The 19,660-nt window shown below is 32.0% G+C and overlaps 2 protein-coding genes and 1 non-coding gene across 5 annotated transcripts; 2 read left to right on the top strand and 1 right to left on the bottom strand.

The window, feature by feature from the left end:
- Window positions 1-3,565: 3,565 nt before the first annotated feature.
- LOC123228915 (single-stranded DNA-binding protein WHY2, mitochondrial) lies at window positions 3,566-7,241 on the top strand. 3 transcript variants are annotated; one of them, XM_044654411.1, is made up of 9 exons: window positions 3,566-3,719; window positions 4,754-4,875; window positions 5,005-5,090; window positions 5,176-5,271; window positions 5,507-5,601; window positions 5,818-5,891; window positions 6,584-6,672; window positions 6,884-7,024; window positions 7,113-7,241. In XM_044654411.1, exons 1-8 carry the CDS (start codon window positions 3,685-3,687, stop codon window positions 6,998-7,000), a joined length of 714 nt encoding a protein of 237 aa, XP_044510346.1. In that variant the 5' UTR covers window positions 3,566-3,684; the 3' UTR covers window positions 7,001-7,024; window positions 7,113-7,241. The 3 variants fall into 3 exon arrangements, with proteins under 3 accessions (XP_044510346.1, XP_044510347.1, XP_044510345.1); XM_044654412.1 differs by having other exon boundaries at window positions 5,179-5,271; window positions 6,884-7,241; XM_044654410.1 differs by having other exon boundaries at window positions 6,884-7,241.
- A 7,483-nt stretch (window positions 7,242-14,724) lies between these two features.
- LOC123230249 lies at window positions 14,725-14,830 on the bottom strand. Its single transcript, XR_006505060.1, has one exon. It is a non-coding gene; the product is annotated as a small nucleolar RNA R71 (small nucleolar RNA).
- A 130-nt stretch (window positions 14,831-14,960) lies between these two features.
- LOC123228792 lies at window positions 14,961-15,575 on the top strand. Its single transcript, XM_044654241.1, has 2 exons — window positions 14,961-15,196; window positions 15,284-15,575. Exons 1-2 carry the CDS (start codon window positions 14,961-14,963, stop codon window positions 15,573-15,575), a joined length of 528 nt encoding a protein of 175 aa, XP_044510176.1.
- The last annotated feature ends 4,085 nt before the right edge of the window (window positions 15,576-19,660 follow it).

The raw sequence follows: 19,660 nt of genomic DNA, 5'->3' as shown, positions 1-19,660 counted from the left end.
AAATTTGATAGGTATAAATAATTATTGTGTTTGGTTAAAGGTAATAAAAGATTACTAGTAAATTATTTTACTGAAATGCCCTTAAATATAATTATTTTTATATATTTTTTATATTATTTGTCATATTAATTAAAAATAAATTTATTTTTATCTAAAAAAATTAATAAATAATAATATAATTATAATAAACTCAAGATTACCTCAGTAATCTTTAAATACCTAAGGTAAAAGTAGTAATCAGATTACCACCTATATTACTTGCCACGTCAGCATTGGTAATAGAAGATTACTGTAATATTTTATTACTGACAAACCAAACAAGGAAATAAAAGATAGATTACCAAGGTAATCTTGCAATCTTCCAACCAAACGCCCCCTTATAGGCATAATATATTCCCCGACATGGTATCAGAGAACATGACCTGAGGAGTAACAAGCTATTAAGGTGTTTTTCGAGCAGTCTTTATGCCTTACCCTCTCTCAAATTTCTTTAGTCCTAGCATTTATGTCTCCCCAATCTTGTCTCATGGAGTCATCCACCCAAACTACCAATTCTACTGCTAAAGGCAACCCTACTAGCCTAGGATCCTTTAGTTACTCATTTCATCTTCAATCCATTAGTCCCAAACTTGATAGAACCAAATTCAATTTTTGGACATCTCATATGCTGTTTACAATTGCGGCCCATGGGTTGGATAACCACCTCTTAAGTTTCTCTAGTTATCCCCCTCCTTACATTCAACTTCAAATTGAAAACCAACTTATCATAAAGAAATCCAATCTTGAGTACACTCCCTAGTAGAAGTTTGACAAACAACTAATGGGTTGGTTGTTGTCTTCTATTTCTACAAGCATGCTTAGAGTTATCTTCAAATGTCAACATGCTCATGAACTTTTGGTCACCCTTGATAATGAGTTCTTATCTAAGTCCAAATCCCAACTGTTGCATGTCAAGAACCTAATTCAGAGTACCAAAAAGAACTATATTAGTATCAATGAGTACCTCAAAAAAATGAAGGAGTATGTTGAGATCCTACTATCTAGTGGTCATAGTATTATAGATGATGAAGTCTTCAATCATACTCTGGATAGTCTAGACTTTGAGTATGACTCAGCTGTTATTACCCTAAATTCTAGAATAGGGTGTAGGTATGATAAATCGTCTCTCTAAGATGCACAATATCTTCTTCAAAAACATGAGTAAGGCTAGCCAAAGCTCAATAGTCATTTGTCTATGGGGTTTCTGTAGAATTCCATGGTGCCTTGATGATTGTGCATAAACATATGTTGCTATAGACTTAATGTCTACTCTGAAGAAAAGTTGGAAGTGACATTGCCTAGAGTTTCCCCAAATTACCAATTTACGAACTGAGGTGCACTTTGGTATAGTGAAAGAGTACTAATGGAAGATAGTAATAAGACTTGGAGAGAGTCCAGCTTAAGGGGGGATGTTAGTATATATGGATGAGGTTGGGAGTCTTAAAAACTTACTAGACCGAGAGGTTATTCTTTGTAAATGTGATAGTTTAGTATCTTGTTAATGAAACCTAAGGGACTAATGTGAAACTTTACCACTCAAGTATATAAGAGGTAAATATTGTAATTTTTAATAGGTTTTTAATAAATCTCTCTCTCTCTCTCTCTGTACTTCCAAAGAGTTTCATCCTCTCTCTCACCTAGTCCTGGCCATGGTTCATGAACCAGCGGTTTCGGTTCGAAACCGTCAGTTCACGTTTCAAAAAAATAAGGACCCTGAACCGAAACCGTAATAGGATAGTTCATCCATGGTTCGGAACCGACGGTTCGAAATCGTCGGATGTCCCGTATCCACCTCCTTGTTTGAATTTATAAATTTGTCTATAATAATTGCAAGCAACATCGAAATTACCATCTTCTTTTTGTATTTTTTTGAAATGAATCTTGAAAATATCGGATGTAGGAATTTTTTGAGAGTGTTGTTCCATCTCTATCTGTTGTTGCTCCACCTCTTCATATTGACTTTCATTTTCTTATGTTGAAAAATTATCTATAAATTAATTTTTATTCACATTTGATATATGTGAATATTGACCAAATCTCCTATTACAGGAAGAATTTCCACTACTTGTCATTTTTTGATAATAAATAAAATTAATTATATAAATAAATTATATGATTAATTATAAAAGATAATAAATAAATAAATAAAATTAATTATATAAATAAATTATATGATTAATTATGAAAGATAATAAAAAATAATAAATAAAATTAATTATAAAAATAAATTCTATAATTAATTATGAATTGTATAATAAAAATAGAAATTGGAATTAATAAAAAATTAAGAAAGAATTTAATTAAATTTAAGAGAATTTGATTGAATTGAAAGATTGAGAGAGTATTAAGAGTTGAAAGAATGAGAATGAGAGTTTGAAGATTGAGTGAGAGAGTGGAGAGATTGAAATTTGAATGAGTATATATATAGGAAAATTTTTTTAAAAAAATTAAAAAATAGGGGGGTGAATTGCGATTTTAAAAATTACAGGGGATTTCTCTGAAAATTGGTCCCCTACAATTTCCCTTTTGCAAGCCAACGGTTCCTTGCGCAGGGAACCGTTGGCTGCTTAAAAAATTTTAAAAAAATTCAAAAAAATTTCAAAATTTTTTGGTTCAACACAGTAAATCAACGGTTTACATGTCGGTTCATAAACCGGGTGTGAACCGGTGGTTCACGGTTCAAAATTATGTAAATTGGAACCGAACCGCTAAAATCCGGTTTCGGTTCTGGTTCATTCTAGTTCCAGGTTTGTCGGTTCCGGTTCCAGGTTTTTTTGGGCCGATTTTGGTCCAGTTTACGGGCCAAACCGGCCTGTGGCCAGGTCTACTCTCACCCCTTTGTTTATTTAGTCATTAGATTAGGGTTAGGTTAATTGACTACTTTCTACCACTGAATCTATTCATATCACATACTCAACATAGAATGCAAGACTCTTTGACAAATTTCTTATAGAACACTAAATTTGATGTAATAAGATTTCGAACATATATTTTAGATATTTTTCTTTATTTTAGGTATTTTCTTTAACTTAGTCATATAAATGAAAGATTGTACATAAATCTGAGAAAAGATTAGAAAAGACTCTTCCGAAAAGTCTCTTGTATTCATTTACACTTATTCTATCATTTGTTGATTGGAATCCTCTATAATGTAATATTGGACATAAGTGTTTGAGTAATGTGATTGAATCATCTTTTTAAACACTATTACAAAATCAGTTCCATTCATTTTTCATTCCATGCATGAAATCACACCTCTAATTTTGCTTCTTTTTTGTTGGTACAATTTCCCGCACTAAAGATGAATTCATAATGATCCCATTCTGAACTGATTGGTTTTAAAAAACAAGATTTTTGTCATCTAACTAATATCAATACAAACATTAAATTATTTGACGATCTTGATTATCTTCCAAACATAGGAAGGTACATAGCAGATTACTCCCTTTCCCTCCGTTTATCGATAATTCTAAATAATTAAAAACCAAAAAGGATAACTCACTCAGCACGTGTCACTTATTCGGCACAACTCCACCGAGTATCTGTGCACCTTGTCCCTTCCAATTTTCCTTTATATGACACTGCTCCTAAACCTCTGAGTTGTACTCTCTCTCTCTAATACCCTAGCCCCCTCTCTCTCTAAAAATGATGAATCTTTCTCGCTCTATGCTTCGCTCCAGGTATCTTTCGTTCAACCTCGAAATATAGCCTAATCGACGAAACTTTTTCCTCTTTCCTCGAGAAAGTGTTTTTGTTTCTTGTTTGGTTGCCGAGAAACCGTAGGAAATAGGTTGGAAAATGTAAAAATTGATATTAAAATTTAAATTTAATTTCGTTTTAAAAATTTTTCGGAGTAAATAATTGCATTTCGCTGGAACAAAATAAAAATTTGATAATTTTGATGCTTGTTTAGACGCTTATTAAGGATCTTCACTGGTCTATCATAGTCAAACAGGCTTTTTTTCGGGGAATATAAAGAGAAAGTGAGGGATAGTGAAGAGAGAAATTTAAAAACACTTTGAGAATTTGTTTGATATAGATATGAAATGAGTTTTTTTTTTTTTATTTTCAAAATCAAGGATGCGAGAAATTTTATAAATACGACATTTTTAAAAACACATTTGCGGTGTTGAGTTCAAATGTTTTCAAAAACAGATTTGGGACTCAATGCTAAGACTTCTACAGCCTTTTATATATATATATATATATATATATATATATATATATATATATAAACTGGTTCTTCGGGTATCCTAAGTGGGTACGTTGCCACGTACTTGAAGTGATTCTTTTTGTAGAGTTGATCATATCTGCTTGTGAGAGTGCTGCCTTCTTTTAATTGCTAATGGCATAAACCTAATTCATGATTGTTGGAAGCCTTAAGTAGATGTTAAGAAAGTTACAGGTTCTATGGTTCTATTCATTTCCTTTGATGACCTCAGAGTAACCTCAAAGTTCAAAATATAGTACTTAGGGAGCCTCCTTATTTTACGAATTTGATTTTTGCCTAGTTTTTTTTAATTCTTTGTGATGTAAAGGGAATATACTATGGTCTAGTTTTGCACATTTCCTTGTTAATTTTGTGTGTTGCAATACAGATAGCTACACTTGTATATGGGAGTGACAACAGCCACTATCCTATGAAGTCTTATACGGATTTGTGATCCATTTCTACCATTCTGAAATTTACTATTGATTTTCTTTGCTGAAGCAGGAATCTGGCTTCTGATAAATGGTTTGCTGTGAAAGCTGATGATGTAAGAGATGCTATATGGTCACAGTCTTATTCATCCCTAGCTGGCTTGTCAACTGCAAGACATAATTTTGATGCTAAAGGTATTTAATGATTTAATAGGAAACATTGGAGAATTGTTTAAGAAATTTTAGACTTTTCATAGTGTTAGTAGTGACTATGTTTCCATCCGTTGTTTTTCTGTGCCTTAAACTTTGTAAGGAATTCTGCAGGTCGTGTATATGCTCCTTATGCTATTTACAAGGGCAAGGCTGCATTTTCTGTTGATCCTATTCTTCCAACTTTTTCTAAATTGGATGTATGGTTGATTTTTTTCTTTGTTATAAGTTATTTTATGCGCATTACTGTTTTCGCAATGCATTTCATTTATCATTCATGTTTAGCAGTCCGGGGATTTAAGAGTTCAGCGCAAAGGTGTCATTCTCTTGACTTTTTGGCCTGCTAGTGGTGAGCGCAAGTATGACTGGGCAAAGAGGCAGGTAATTTTCAAAATTGCATTGTAAATCTTATTACATCCATTCATCAATCAATATTTGAGCCACACAAACTACCTCTTCTGTACTGAAATGAATTATAGATAGATTTTTGTACCTTTTAACTATAATAGCACCGAGAAGTGATAACTGAGGATTTTCTTGTTTATTAATTCAAGTTCTTTCTCTTGTTTTCTCTCATAATGTGGCCTCACTAACTGCTTTATTTGATTTTTTGTAGTGTTTTGGTTTGTCACCGACAGAAGTTGGGTCTTTGATTAGCATGGGTCCCAAAGATTCTTCTGAGTTCTTCCATGATCCTTCAATGTTATCGAGGTTCATATTCTATTATGTCATTTTTATCTCATAAATTATTTTATTTTTGTTGGGTAGGCAATAGGGGAGGCAATTTCATCTCTGGGACGACTTTATGGTTTGAATTTTCACTTAGGAAGAATAATAACATTGTGATTAAAAAAATATTAGTGTTTGATTGTTTTTTTCTAATTTCTGAATGCCTCAAGTGTTTTTGACTATCAATCCCTGCTGCAGCAATGCTGGTCAAGTGAGGAAGACCTTATCAGTTAAGGCACATGCAGATGGCAGTGGCTATTTTGTTTCTCTGAGTAAGCACTCTTATCTGTCCAAACTAGCAGATGATACGAAATTAAAAAATTTGCATTTTCTTCTCTTACACAAGTTTTTGTTTTTAACTGTGTCTTACTTGAGTTTTTTTCCTTTTATATAGGAACACGTAATATAATATGGGGATTTGTGTGGTAATGGTTTAGTTTACCTCATGTGATTGTGGTGTTATGCTATGGTCTCAATAACAATGTTTTCAGTCGAATAAACGGATGAGCAATTTTTTAATTATGAAGATATTTCCTGCTTATCATTAAGTTTGTTCATAAAGACAGGAAATAAATATGATTTGATGCAACCTAAATAATTAACATTCAATTGAACTGCCCATTTAGCAAATTGAGATTGAAATTTAGAAGGGGAAAATGGAAGAATTTATATGATTTTCTTTCTTCATTGGATCTTTTTCTCAACAAGTACTGTATTTCTTTTCCTCTGAAAAGTTGTATTGTATATATACTTTGGGTAAACTTATATTTTGTATCCATCAAATCAAGTTTCCTTCTTGTTGATCTGCTTAAGAATTTTATTCTTGTTCGTATGATGATAATTTGGAATATTATATAGCTTGCAAATAGGGGTTTCAAAGTATTGGTAGGCCTACCACTCTTCCCCTTTCCATTTTGGAGTCAGTAATAGGATTGTAATTATTACCAATACGATTGCTTTGCAGATGTCGTCAATAACCTTTTGAAAACTACTGAACGCTTCACTGTTCCTGTGACAACTGCCGAATTCACTGTGATGAAGACTGCTTGCAGTGTATGATCTCAACTTCTGGAATTTTTATCAGCCTATATTGTTTGTTTTGGTATTTAATATTTCACTCAGTGTGTTGATTAATCTTCAACTGCTTATAGCTGTAATTATGGCTTGACATGATATAAAATATTGTCACGTGTACGTGCACATCACTTCATGTTTGTCTAGGCATTATTTAGTTCCGCCAACTCGTTCTTATTTTTCTATGCAGTTTGCATTGCCCCATCTCATGGGCTGGGATCGGTTAACTAATCAGCTGCCGGTGGCTAGCAACAGGAGTTCATCAAAGGTGAACACAGAATCACTTGAATTAGAATGGGATCGGTGAACTCAATGTCGACACTTTTCCTAGTTGATGATCTATTCAAAGTACATGGGCCTGCTAAACAATGTACTTTTTTGTGACGTTTTTATTAACTAAAATTTGTTCTACTTCCCAGGGTTGTGGTATTCAAACTTTCAGGCTCTGTATAATAATTTGTTCCCGTGGATTCATCTCTGTACTAGTTATGATATCAGGGCTTGATTTTGCACTTAGCATGTTAAGCCCACGAAAGCCCATTTATTAATTTCTTGCTCGCTTGAAGTTTGAGATTGGTCTGAGATAAAGTTTCAATGAACAAAGTTTGAACTTGTTGAGTTGAAAAGTTTTTAACTCAAGCTTTAGATAGAAAAGTTTAGTTCAAAAAAATTATATTTATATCTCATAAACTTTAAAATGAGTATCAATTTAGCTAATAATGATGATATGTCATTATGTGATTAAAAATGATGATGTATTAATATATGATTAAATGTTATTTTATTTTTACCTTAAAGTCATTCAATTATACAGTATTACATTATTATTGGTATTCAAATAGCTTATTGTATGCGAGTTATTTTTTATATTCAAAGTAAATGAATAAAAGTTAAAAAATGAAAGTGTAATATTTTAAATTGTTAGAGGTTTTGTTAGCTTGTTGAGATGACCAATAACATTCTTGAGCTTGATTTGAAGGTTTGAGTTTGACTAAATAAATGTTGAGTCGAGATTGGTTTGACACGAGTTGAGCCAACTTAAGATGAGATATTGAAATAATAAATATAATAAATGTAATTGTTTAAATAAATAGTTCAAGAATAAACCTATACATATTTATAAACTGACAACCTTTTAATGATATTGTATATTAGTTCAAGTCTGTGTACAGGGTCCTTGGAAGGTGACGAATAAGTAGTGTTGTTAGTGGGTTGAACAGTGCCAATAGAGGGTTAAATAATATTGTTAATATAATGAATAATATCATCAAAGAGATAATTGTGTTGAACTAAAGTGGTTGAGCCAAGTTGTCAGGTTGAAGCTTTAACATAAATTTAGTTAATTTGAGTTAAGAAGGGTTTGAGCTGATTTAGTTTAATTTGAATTCATTTTTTTATTTGGTAAATAAGAAGTATTATAAACAAAACAATAATCTAGACCTCAAAACGAGGTTGCAAAAAACAACCTAAACTTAACTTGTCTTAAGAGAAATTCAGTGAGAATTCATCCATAGACTTAAAATATATTGTACTAGATAAATTGATAAATATTTATAAATTAATAATATTATCAGTTTAAATAATTCATTTAACTCTATTTTTTATTTAAAATATTTAAATGATCTATATTATTTTGTCGAACTTCGAAGGTAAATGTGTTTTCTAAATTTACAATAGTAGATATGCAAAGTTTGTGTTTAACATGTTGATATTAATGCATTAATATTATATTATTTATATTAACGTTAAATTTGAATCGAGTTTGTTTGAGTTCAAACTTAGTTCAAGTAAACCTAAAACAAGCTTGGGCTCAAACTTTAAGGGTTTCAGCTCGTAAAGCTTGAGCACTTAAAAAAATTTAATATGAATCAACTAAAATAATGTTGTTTTAGTAGCGAATTGAGCTCAAATTTTGATTCAAATTTGAGTTGAGCTCAATTCTTCCCTTGTAAATTCAAGAGTGAGTTAATAGGGTATTGTTGAGGAAAAGAAAAAAGGTTGTCTTAACTTTGCAATGATAAATTAGGCCTTCAAAGGAGTCACTTGCGAGTAACTCGTTGCTTGGCTTGATTGAGGGAAATAGCTCGTGGTTCGGTTTAGTTGTGCCAAATTGAGCTCGAGTGCAAGTCATTCAAGTTCGACTCTCCAATTGAGTTTGAGCTTAATATTGAATGGTTTGGTGAATTCGCAAGTTCATAGCTTGGTTTGAGTAAAACATAAATAAGTCCCTAAAATTCTTAAATCTTATATTTATACCTTGAAAATCTTATTTCTTTAACTTTGAATAAGGATGGTGGATAAATACTAAGTTACTAGGTTAAAATAATTTTTTTTAAATTAAAGGGTTAAAATATAATTTTTTGAACTGAGCTCGAGTCAACCACTTTTGTCTTGAGTTCAAGCTCGAATTGAGATCTTCTCGATTCGATGAGCTTGAGTTCGACATTTATATATATGTAATTGAGTTAAACTTGAACCAAGAACTACTTGATTTGGTTTAGTTTTTTTTACAACTTGTTGTGCCTTAAAGATATATGAAAACAAAAAATTTACCAATTTTGATATGCATAAAGGTAGATTCGAGCCATGTCGTGTTCAAGTTTGGGCCAATTTCAGATCAACTTAGCTTGAAAAAGTTGAATTCCCTCTAAAACAGCTCGAGTTTGATTGGGTTTGAGAATTGAATTCAAGTATGACTAAACTGCTGAGTCGAGTTTAAGTTAAGCTTAACCAAAATGACGTATTTTTTATATATATTAGTCAAAACGATGTTGTTTTAATTGATTCGAATCGATTTTTTTTAGACTCACTAGATTGGTGAGCCGATTATCCCTAAACTCAAGCTCAAAATTGATAATATAAAACTTTTAGGCTTGAACTCTTTCAAATCGAACTCATTTTGGACTTATTCGAGTTAGTTTGACTCCAACCTTAGATAAACATAAAAAATAAAAATTGGTATAGTTTTCTTTGGATTTTATTAAAGAGATATTAAATTAAATATCCTATTACATACAAAACTAAGCAAAAATCCCATAGTTTTGCTCATTAAGCAAAAAGGCCCCAAAAACATGAGATGATCAAAATGCCTTTTATATATTCAATTAAAACGAGCAACAAAATTTCACGAATTCATTGTGCACTTTCAAATTGAATTTTGCGATTCACAAACTCACTGTATAGTATTACGAGCCATTGCGAGACCAACAATTTTCAGTGAGTTTTTGTAGATTTTCGGTGACTAAAATGACTAATGAGCTTAGTAAATAATTTCTTATCAACTTTTAATCATTTTGGTATTGATATTTTGCTGATTGGATGAGCATTTTTCACATTTTAGAGTTAGGGTTTTTAGTATGAACAATCTATTTTTTGGGTCGATTTTTGCATGTTTTAAATTAATTTCTTAAAGGCTTTTGTTTTATAGTATACATAGATTTGTTTGGTGTTGAAATGAGAGTAAAAAAATGCATATTGGATTGAAAGATGTGGCAGCGACACCATTTAGCAATGAATATTCAATCAATTTTTTCAAATTATGAGGTTTATGAGGGGCAAACTGAAAATTGTTATGGATTAGAGGGGAAAACTGAAATTTGTCATGATTATAAGGGGTCAATTGAAATTTTTGCTATCACAAGGTTTTTCAATGTGTAATTTTGAAATTTCCAGTCTGTTTCTTTGAATTATTGTGATAACTGATATTATTTAAGGAATATGTACATTTCTTATTAAGGTTTTTGGGCATGTATTTTTTGAAATTTCAGTCGATTTTTTTGAATTATAAGGTTTATGAGGGAGCAAATTAAAATTGTTATGGATTAGAGGGGACTAATTAAAAGTTATCACTATTATAGAGGGCAAATTAGAATTTTTGCTATCTTAGAGTTTTTCGACGTGTAGTTTTCAAATTTCTAGTCCAGTTTTTTATGTGTAGATAATTGATAATAGTGATAATTGATAAATTATACATTTAGAGTAGATATGTACATTTCATATTAAAGTTTTTTTTTATGTGTAGATTTTGAATTTCCAATTCTTTTTTTTTTTCAAATTATTCTGGTAATATTATGAAAATTGTCATAATAACCGTTTTTTTATTGTTTGACAGAAAAATTCAAAAAAAAAAAAGAAAACATAAGGAGCATCAAGGGGAAATTGAGATTTCTGATGAGAGTATATACTTTTCGATGAAGATAATAACCTAGGTAAAATGAAAACCCATGACCCTGACGGTGTCTATCTTAACCCAGAGGTAGTCAAAAACATTTGAGAGGACTTGTTTTGGATATTTTATGTAGTTAACAGACATAAGATTTAGCTCAATTTTGGTTCACTTATTTACAATGGGAGAGTTTATCAGACGTGACATGAGAGATCAGTTATGGTTCCAGATCAATGGGTTAATGTAAGGTTCAACCTATATGAGTTTACTTTTATTACTAGCCTTCATTTCTCCACGTTCCCTGACATTGTGGTGTTTATGCCATGGGATGCCAGAAATAAGATTAGAGACACATATTTCAGCCCTATCAGATCCGTGAACCATGGTGATATTGAGAGGGCATTTACTGTGAGGCCATGAGGGGGAGATGATGAGGATGCGATTAAACTGGCTCTGTTATATTGTCTTCATATGTTGTTATTAGGGAACAACGAGCGAAAAAAGGTTGATATGCAATTTCTCTAGTTAGTTGATCACCTTGATAGATTCAATGCTTACCCATGGGGTAAACTAAAGTGGGACATTGAGTGTCGTCTAACAACCAACTATGTCAGTCACCGATGGCAGGAGGAAAGAGTGAAGAAAAAATTAGGGATGTGAATGGGGCAAAGTCACTTTTCAAAGTTCATATATGGGGGTTAAATATTAGTTTTTAAAACCTGAAGGAAAAAATAAGATAAAATTTTATATTCTTTTTATATTATTGTTAAATGATGGTTTTATCCTTGTATTTAACAAAAAATTTAACGACATTTTAGGAATGGATGGGTGTTTGGGTTTTTTATCTGTCACGGATGTATCCTTTAGATTGAGCTAAAACTTGGGTGGGAAATAGTTCTTTGCCATGTAAATACTTTTTTTATTGTGAGTAAATTGATGAAATATAAAATTTTATTTTTATATTAGAGTTTTAGATATACGAGACTCTAGATTTTATGTTTGAGTTAGTGGATCTGGTAGATTGTTTTGCCTTTTTGCACATGTTATGGGGTGATACATGATATATATTCAATGGAAATAAGGTTAGTAACTTTGAATTGATTTACAAGATACTAATTGTTATATTTTAATGAGTAGGATGATGTAAATTTCCCCTTGGATACTTCTTCAAACGAGAAGCAATTGTGATGACATATCGATGTCATTGGCTACTCTAGACTAGTGGATCCACATCTTTTCTCTCAACTGACATCAACATCAGCATCATCATCATCGACTCCTATAGACGGTGCATCTCCACCCATTGATCTCATTCCTCTCGTGTCACTTGTTTGAGTCTGCTCATATTTCTCTAGTCATTGAGCCCATACTTATTTCTCTATTGGTTGAGCTCCCTGTTGTTGAGCCAACTACTATTAGTGACATAGGTATGCTCCCCATGATGAAGCACTATCGCCTATCGATGTGGCCCCTATGATAGTGCGCCTTTCACCTGCGCCCGTTGGCGTGGCCCCCATGGTGTCCACTTTTGATGTTGCATTGATGAAATGAGGCAATCTTATATTGGACAAGATGTCTCTATTATAAAAAGAGATGTTTGGTCAGATGTCTTGTTTGGAGGCTTGGATGAGTCGTTTGAAGGACATCATGACACAAATCCAACCATATATAGTCGTTCAAGTGAAAATGTCACATACATATATTCATGTTTATTTATACGTTATTAAAATCCTTTTTACCCGTTAGTCTAACACGTATATATTCGTACAAGGTTCTCGCGATAGTGTTGGTAGGCCCTCGCCTATACACATCGTGATTCCATCACCTCCCCTAGCTGAGGTTAATAATGATTTGTTATGACATTTTATATGAAATGTTATCGAACAATTTATTATTAATTTTTTTATAGGGTTCTCTTGATGATGTGTGTATTTTATACACACATTAATGACTTTTAGTTAGTTCGTTCTAGGCAAATTTTGATTTAATTTAATTAATTTGCTTAATTTTAGTTCTCTTGTAAGGTTTAATCTTGTTTGACACTTTGAATAATATTTTTAGGTGATTTGACAAGGTTTGGGCTTGATCAAGACAAGAATGAAAGAATTAGAATAAGAAAAGGGCGTAAACTGTTAAAGTAATGTAGAAGTCAATTATGGCCATAATCAATTCAGTTATGCACATAATTGATGACGAAAATTTAAAAAAAAAAAAAGAAATAAATTAGGGCGGTGTTGGCTACTATTATAAGAGAAAGAAATATATATCCCTTTAGAAGGGGGAACGATGATAACACCTTGGAAAGGAAAATTTCAAAGAAAAACCACAAGATGCAAGAGGAAGATTCAAGATTCAAGCTCAAAAATCAACTTGGAGAGGATTTACCTTATCAAGCTTGAAGAACCAAGAGTTTTCTCTAATGTTTTCATCTTGATAACCATTTCTTCTCCGATTTGAACACGATGATTCTTTCTTTAATTGATTTTCATGGGTTTATTGTGATGGATATAAGTAGCTAAATTTCCTTCCTAGGGCATATGATGGATCTATGAATCTTTGTGATTGTTGATGGGTTTTCAATTTAATTGAATGTTGATAAAAATTTGATTTAGTGTTGTGATTGTTGATGGGTTTTTAATTTAATTGAATGTTGATAAAACTTTGATTTAGTGATTGTGAGCTTATTTCTTGCGTGGTGTTTTGGGCTCAACATCTAGTAGATTGATTTTATACCATCGAAAGATGGATAATCAATTAGTTTATCCAATTTCTGAGCCTAGAATTTTTATTTAGAAATAAATTTGGGTTCTTTGTGGATTTGTGATCATCATAGAGGTTTTTAATAGGTTTTGATTAATACTTGACCACGAAAGCAAATAATTTCTTAATCTTTACATACTCAATTTCGAAAGAAGAATTAAATCATTTAGGATGATTAGCCATGAAGTTCTACTCAATTTATTGCTTTAGATTTGATCCGGTAGCAATTATAAATGATTCATAGTGAAATTTTAAATCTTGGACAAGTTTGTTTGATAACTAGTCTTTTAATTTTACGTTTTATTAATTTCTTTGTTTAATTGTAATTATTTTGCTGCACTTATTTTGATTTTTTGGATGAAATATTTGGTTTCTCTAGCTAATTCGAATTGTGAAATAAACTAGTACTTAACAACCAATCCCTATGGGACCAACATCTTACTATATTACTTAATTGACTCGTGTACTTGTGAGCTATAGGCAACAATTTTTGGTGTTGTTGCCGGGGATTGATGTCTTATTAATATTAGTAAAATTTGTAGTTTAGCCAGACTATAGTTTATTTCTTTTATTTTTTCTGTTTTATTTGATTTCTTTGTGTTTTTGTTCATTTTGCAAGGGTTGTTTGGTTGATGTTCGAATCTCAAGATTCTGAATTATTAGAGTTTGATCCAAAGATAAAAAGAACATTTATAAGACTTAGAAGGGAGAGAAAAGAAGAAAAAGAAAGATTAAAAAGGGCAAAAAACAATTAGAGAGCTCTTTGGGAATATGTTATACCAACAGTTCAAGATGGTATTTCAAGTGTTGAGGCTATCAGTGGATGCTAAGAATTTTGAGATTAAGCCTTCCATTGTACAGATGATACAACATAATCAGTTTGGATGAGAATCCTCATATGCATTTATCATGGTTTTGTCAAATTTGTGATAACTTTAAGATGAATGGGGTTTTTGAAGATGTAGTGAAGCTGAGATTATTTCCATTTTCTCTATAGGATAGAGCCACAACTTGGTTAGATTCTAGACCAGCAGATAGTTTTACCACTTGGCAGACACTTTCGCAAGCATTCCTTACTCAATACTTTCCTCCTAGCAAGGTAGTGAAACCGAGAAATGAGATAAATACTTTTTACTAGAGAGATGATAAGACATTGTATGAAGTTTGGGAGAGGTTCAAAGAATTGCAAAGACAGTGTCCTTACCATAGGTTGCCCAATTGGTTGTTTCAACAAACTTTTTATAATAGGCTTCAAGATTCTTTGAGAAATATTTTGGATGCAACTTCTAACGGTTCATTATTCAAAAAGACATCAGATGAAGCCAAACAATTGATTGAAGAAATGACATTTAGTAGTTTTCGATGGTCTAATCAGAGAATTAATCGTAAGAGAGCTTTAGAAGTATATGAGCTGAATGGAATTTCTATGGTAAACGCTAAATTGAAAGTGTTGTCTAAGAGACTAGAAAGCATGGATGTGAAAGTTGTATTCACATCTATTTGTGATATATGTAAAGGAGGCCACAATAGATATGAGTGCCAAATAGGCGGTCAATTTTCACAAGAATCTTCAAGTGAGTAAGTGAGTTATGTGAACTACAAATTTAATAAAGCTTTTTGTGATCTTGGCGCATCTATAAGTCCAATGCCTTTGTCTATTTGTAGGAGACTTGAGCTTGGAGAGTTGAAACCTACAATAGTCACCTTGCAATTAGTAGATCAATCCATAAAGTATCCTACGGGGATTAAGGAGAATATTCCAATAAAAGTTGAAAAGTTTTATGTACCTATGGATTTTTTTGTTTTGGAGATGGGAGAAGATGTTCAAGTTCTTCCTATTCTAGGAAGCCCATTCCTAGCAACGAATGGTGCTATAATTGATGTTAAAAATAGAAAACTGACATTTGATAGTGGTGATAAAAAAGTTGAATTTGATATTTTCCAAACATCTAAGTAGCCTAATATTGTGAATTCTTATTATAAGGTCGAGATTACGGATTAGTGTATAAAAGAGGTATCTAACAAAAAATATCCAGAGGACCTACTTGAAGCATTGATCGTACATGAGACTACGATAAAGGATGAGAAGCATCTTCTCCGACTGGATGAATTGGACGAATTTAAACTAAATGCTTATGAAAATACTAAGCATTCCCAAATTAGCTTTGTCGAGGGATGGGATGATAAGTCAAGATCTTTCAAAGTAAACGGGTGGAGATAGAAGTCTTATCTTAGTGGTGAACATGTTGACATCGATGTCTCTCGCCCATTATATGATCGCCCAGCTTGATTTTTATAAATAAGGGGTCAAGCTAAAGACTTTAGATTAGTGTTTTGGGAGGCATCCCAAACGTTTTTCTCTATTTTTCTTGTTATTTTTTAAATTTTGTTTATAATAATTTTTCCTACACATGAAACATTTATTGTCCTTTTTGTTGATTTTATGTGAGGAAGGGAGATTTGGACACTTGAGCTATATATATTAGAAGAGCAAGCAACTTTGGAATTACAAAAAGGGGTAAAAATTTAATTTTGAGTGTTGAATGCTTGAATGAGGGTGTTTTGGATTAAATTTAGCATATTTTTAAAATTAATGAAGTGAGGATGTGATGGTATGCTATTGAATTATGTTGAATTTGCTGCAAAATTTGGAAATTTTACTTGCTTTTTACTATAGCATTCAACTATAAAGGGTACATTTAAATCATATTTAAATTGATGTTTTCATTGGTTGTCATTTATGTATATTTTGTGTTTTTATCATTGATATCATTGATTGCATTAATTAAATTGATTGATTCCTTTATGGTGTTGAAATTGTCAAGGGAATATGAGGGATTTTGACTTTTTTGAGCTTTTGGGAGCAGCAATTAGAGATGCTTAGCTTCTGGAATGAAATGGAGTTGGCTATTTTATTTCAATTTTTTTATTTTAATTTTTGTTTTATATATATATATATATATATATTTAGAGGTTGTTTGGTTTCAGTTTTTGAAGATTACCTTGGTAATCTATCTTTTATTTCCTTGTTTAGTTTGTCAATAATAGAATATTATAATAATTTTTTATTACCATTACTAACGTAACAGGTAGGAATGACAATTTGAACCCGACTTTAGGGCCTCGACCTTCCCCGACCCTAACAGAGAGGGGATTCCTTGATAAAAACGGGGAAATGGGCGGGATGGGGATGAAAAAAATCCCCGTAATCAGGGACGGGGATACATATGTCCCCGCCCCGCCCCGCCCTGCCCCGTCCCCTCCCCTTCCCCTCCCCTAAATCTAATATATTAATATAATAATTTCTAGTATATTCTAATTAGTTTAATATTTTTAATTACAAATTCGTTAATATTTCCTATGTAAGTTGCTTTTAAATTAATTTTGCTTTTAAAATTGATTATTGCAGGTTAGTTTTTAAAATGTTGCTTTATATCAACATGAAGACTTAATGATGATATCAACATGAAGAACTACTAATGAAGAGATTGATTATTACATATTGTTAAATTTTGTGAAAACTTTGTATTTGAACTAAAATAACAATGAATATTTTGTAACCTTGTAGCAAGTGATATTTTGGAAAAATATGATTTATTTTATTTATTGAAATATAGGAAGAAATTAAAATTTATATTTACGGGTATGGGAAGGGGATTTTTCCCCGCGGGGACGGAGAGGGGATGGGGAGGAGATTTTTCCCCACAGGGACGGAGAGGGGACGGGGAGAGGATTTTCCTTCGCAGGGAAGGGAGGGGACGGGGATTCTTTGTTATCCCCGTAACGGGGACGGGGATTGATATCCCCTCCCGACTCTCCCCGTTGCCATCCCTAGTGATAGGTAATATAGGTAGTAATCTGATTACCACCTTCACCTTAGGTATTTAAAGATTACCAAGGTAATCTTAATTTTATTATAATTATATTATTATTTATTAATTTTTTGAGATAAAAATAAATTTATTTTTAATTCATATGACAAATAATATAAAAAATATTTAAAAATAATTATATTCAAGGGTATTTAAATAAAATAATTTACTAATAACTTTTATTACCTTTAACCAAACACAATAATTATTTATACATATCAAATTTTATCAAATATAGTAATTATTTATATACAGTAATCTTCTAAATAATCTATCTTCACAATAATATTTCTATTTTAGTAATAAAATATTACCCAAACCAAACACTCCCTTAGTGCGAAACCCTTACCCCTTTCATTTTGTTTCATCACAGCTCCCCACTTTCCTGCTCCAGCACGCCGCTTTCCTCTTTTTTCCACCACAGAGATGTGTCCACCACCCTTGTTTCCCCCACTCCAACGTGCACTTCTTCACATAGCTGGCTCCTTCCTTCTTGCCACATGCCACACATCCCCTGTTCTTCTACACAACAACACCCTGCCACCTCCCAATTTCTCCAACAATCCAGGGCCCTAATTGTATCCCCTCCAGATGCGTCAAGCTCAATTTTCATCAGCACATACTGCTTCTGTAGAACGAAATTCTCCCAACCACAGCCATATGTCCTTCTTATTTCTCCCAGCACAATGGTCTTCACTCTATCACCACAAGCCATGTGCTCCAAACATAACAAAAGCGACGTAGTAGCGCTTCACTCCATTTCTACAAAGCACCACGGCCAGCCACGTCCCTCCTATTTCACCTATAGCCACGCATCTGTCAATTCTTGTGCTTTTCCAAATTTTGTGCTTTCTTTTCACAAAAACAAAACAGCCAGCCTCTCTTGCTCTGGCTCAACTTATTCAGAATGGGTTAGAGTTAAACACATATTTCTTGTTTGAGCTGATTTGTATGGTTTTATTTTGATAAATGGATTGACTTTATTGGATAGTGATTTGAATGGAATAGATTGATGAGTTATTGGATAGTTATTTTGATTGGATTGCATTATTTTATCACTGAGCTCTTTGATACTTAAAATATGTTTGAGTGGCTTATTGTGAGATTTGTTGAGCAAAAATTTATGTTGCCTCATTGAATGCATGTGGAGAATTTATGTTGATTTATTGAAATGTTTTTTATTAAGGGTTCAGATTTTTTGTGTTGTATTGCTAAAAAATTGTTGACTTAGATGAATTATTAAGTTGTTAGATTTTTGGAGTTGTAGTTAATGCTGATTTATTATAAGATTTTATTGTTTTAATGATGATTTCGTTGTGCTTGTTGATAATTTTATGCAGATTTTTCGTTTGTGTCGGTGGATAAAATGTAAAGTTGGAGAAATTGTTGATCTATTGTTTTGATGTTAATTTTGTTGTGTTTATAGATAAATTTTTTTGGGGCAAATTTATTCATATTAAGCTGACAAATTGATATTTTGTTGATGTGTCTATTTAAATTTTCATTGATGATATTTGTTGTTAGATATTTTCATTATTTTTGGATACTGAACAAAAATTGAATTATCCTACTGATATTTGGAATGTCATGATCAACAATACCATCATCTGCAAAATCCAGAAAGTTTTCTAATTGATATTTGGAATGTCTTGATCAACAATACCATCATCTAAAAAATCCAGGGAGTTTTCTAACTTGTTCATGTTGATATTTTGCCATTTTATTATTAAATTTTGAGTAAATATTGAGGACAATGTCTTTTTAGGATTAGTTTTTACATTTTTTGTTCTGATTTTATCTTCTATTTCATTACTTTTTAGGAAATTTTGCATTTTATTTTTTTGCATTTCCTAATTACTCTGTTCCTTTCAACTCCTTAGAAACAACTTTACTGATTAATATAGAAATCTTCGGATTATTTTATGTCGATAGACGAGGTTGTACATCCTTGAGGGCTTGTTACCCTGTGAGCTTGGTCTCGATGGCACTTATGAGGAAAAAAAATACTTTTAGTAAGCATCTTGATGACTTTGTGAAAGTCCAATGCCTCATACTGACTTCCATGTCACCTAAGCTTCAAAAACAACATGAGAAAATGGATGTGCCATTCATACTTGCACTCCTTCAAGAGTCATATGCCACTTATGCGAGGGCTAAACAATATAAGGTG

Source organism: Mangifera indica, chromosome 11 (genome assembly GCF_011075055.1).
Source record: "Mangifera indica cultivar Alphonso chromosome 11, CATAS_Mindica_2.1, whole genome shotgun sequence".
In the NCBI taxonomy this organism is placed as follows: domain Eukaryota; kingdom Viridiplantae; phylum Streptophyta; class Magnoliopsida; order Sapindales; family Anacardiaceae; genus Mangifera; species Mangifera indica.
Note: the sequence above shows the minus strand (reverse complement) of the source record. Positions and strands in the feature narration are given on the sequence as shown.

Excerpts from the sequence above, each read along its gene's own strand:
- LOC123228915 (XM_044654411.1), top strand. The coding sequence starts at position 3,685 with ATGATGAATCTTTCTCGCTCTATGCTTCGCTCCAG. Across the intron at positions 5,272-5,506 it reads ATGACTGGGCAAAGAGGCAG|TGTTTTGGTTTGTCACCGAC; the intron begins GTAATTTTCAAA and ends GATTTTTTGTAG. Across the intron at positions 5,892-6,583 it reads TGGCTATTTTGTTTCTCTGA|ATGTCGTCAATAACCTTTTG; the intron begins GTAAGCACTCTT and ends ATTGCTTTGCAG.
- LOC123228792 (XM_044654241.1), top strand. The coding sequence starts at position 14,961 with ATGACATTTAGTAGTTTTCGATGGTCTAATCAGAGAATTAATCGTAAG. Across the intron at positions 15,197-15,283 it reads TCACAAGAATCTTCAAGTGA|GAGACTTGAGCTTGGAGAGT; the intron begins GTAAGTGAGTTA and ends GTCTATTTGTAG.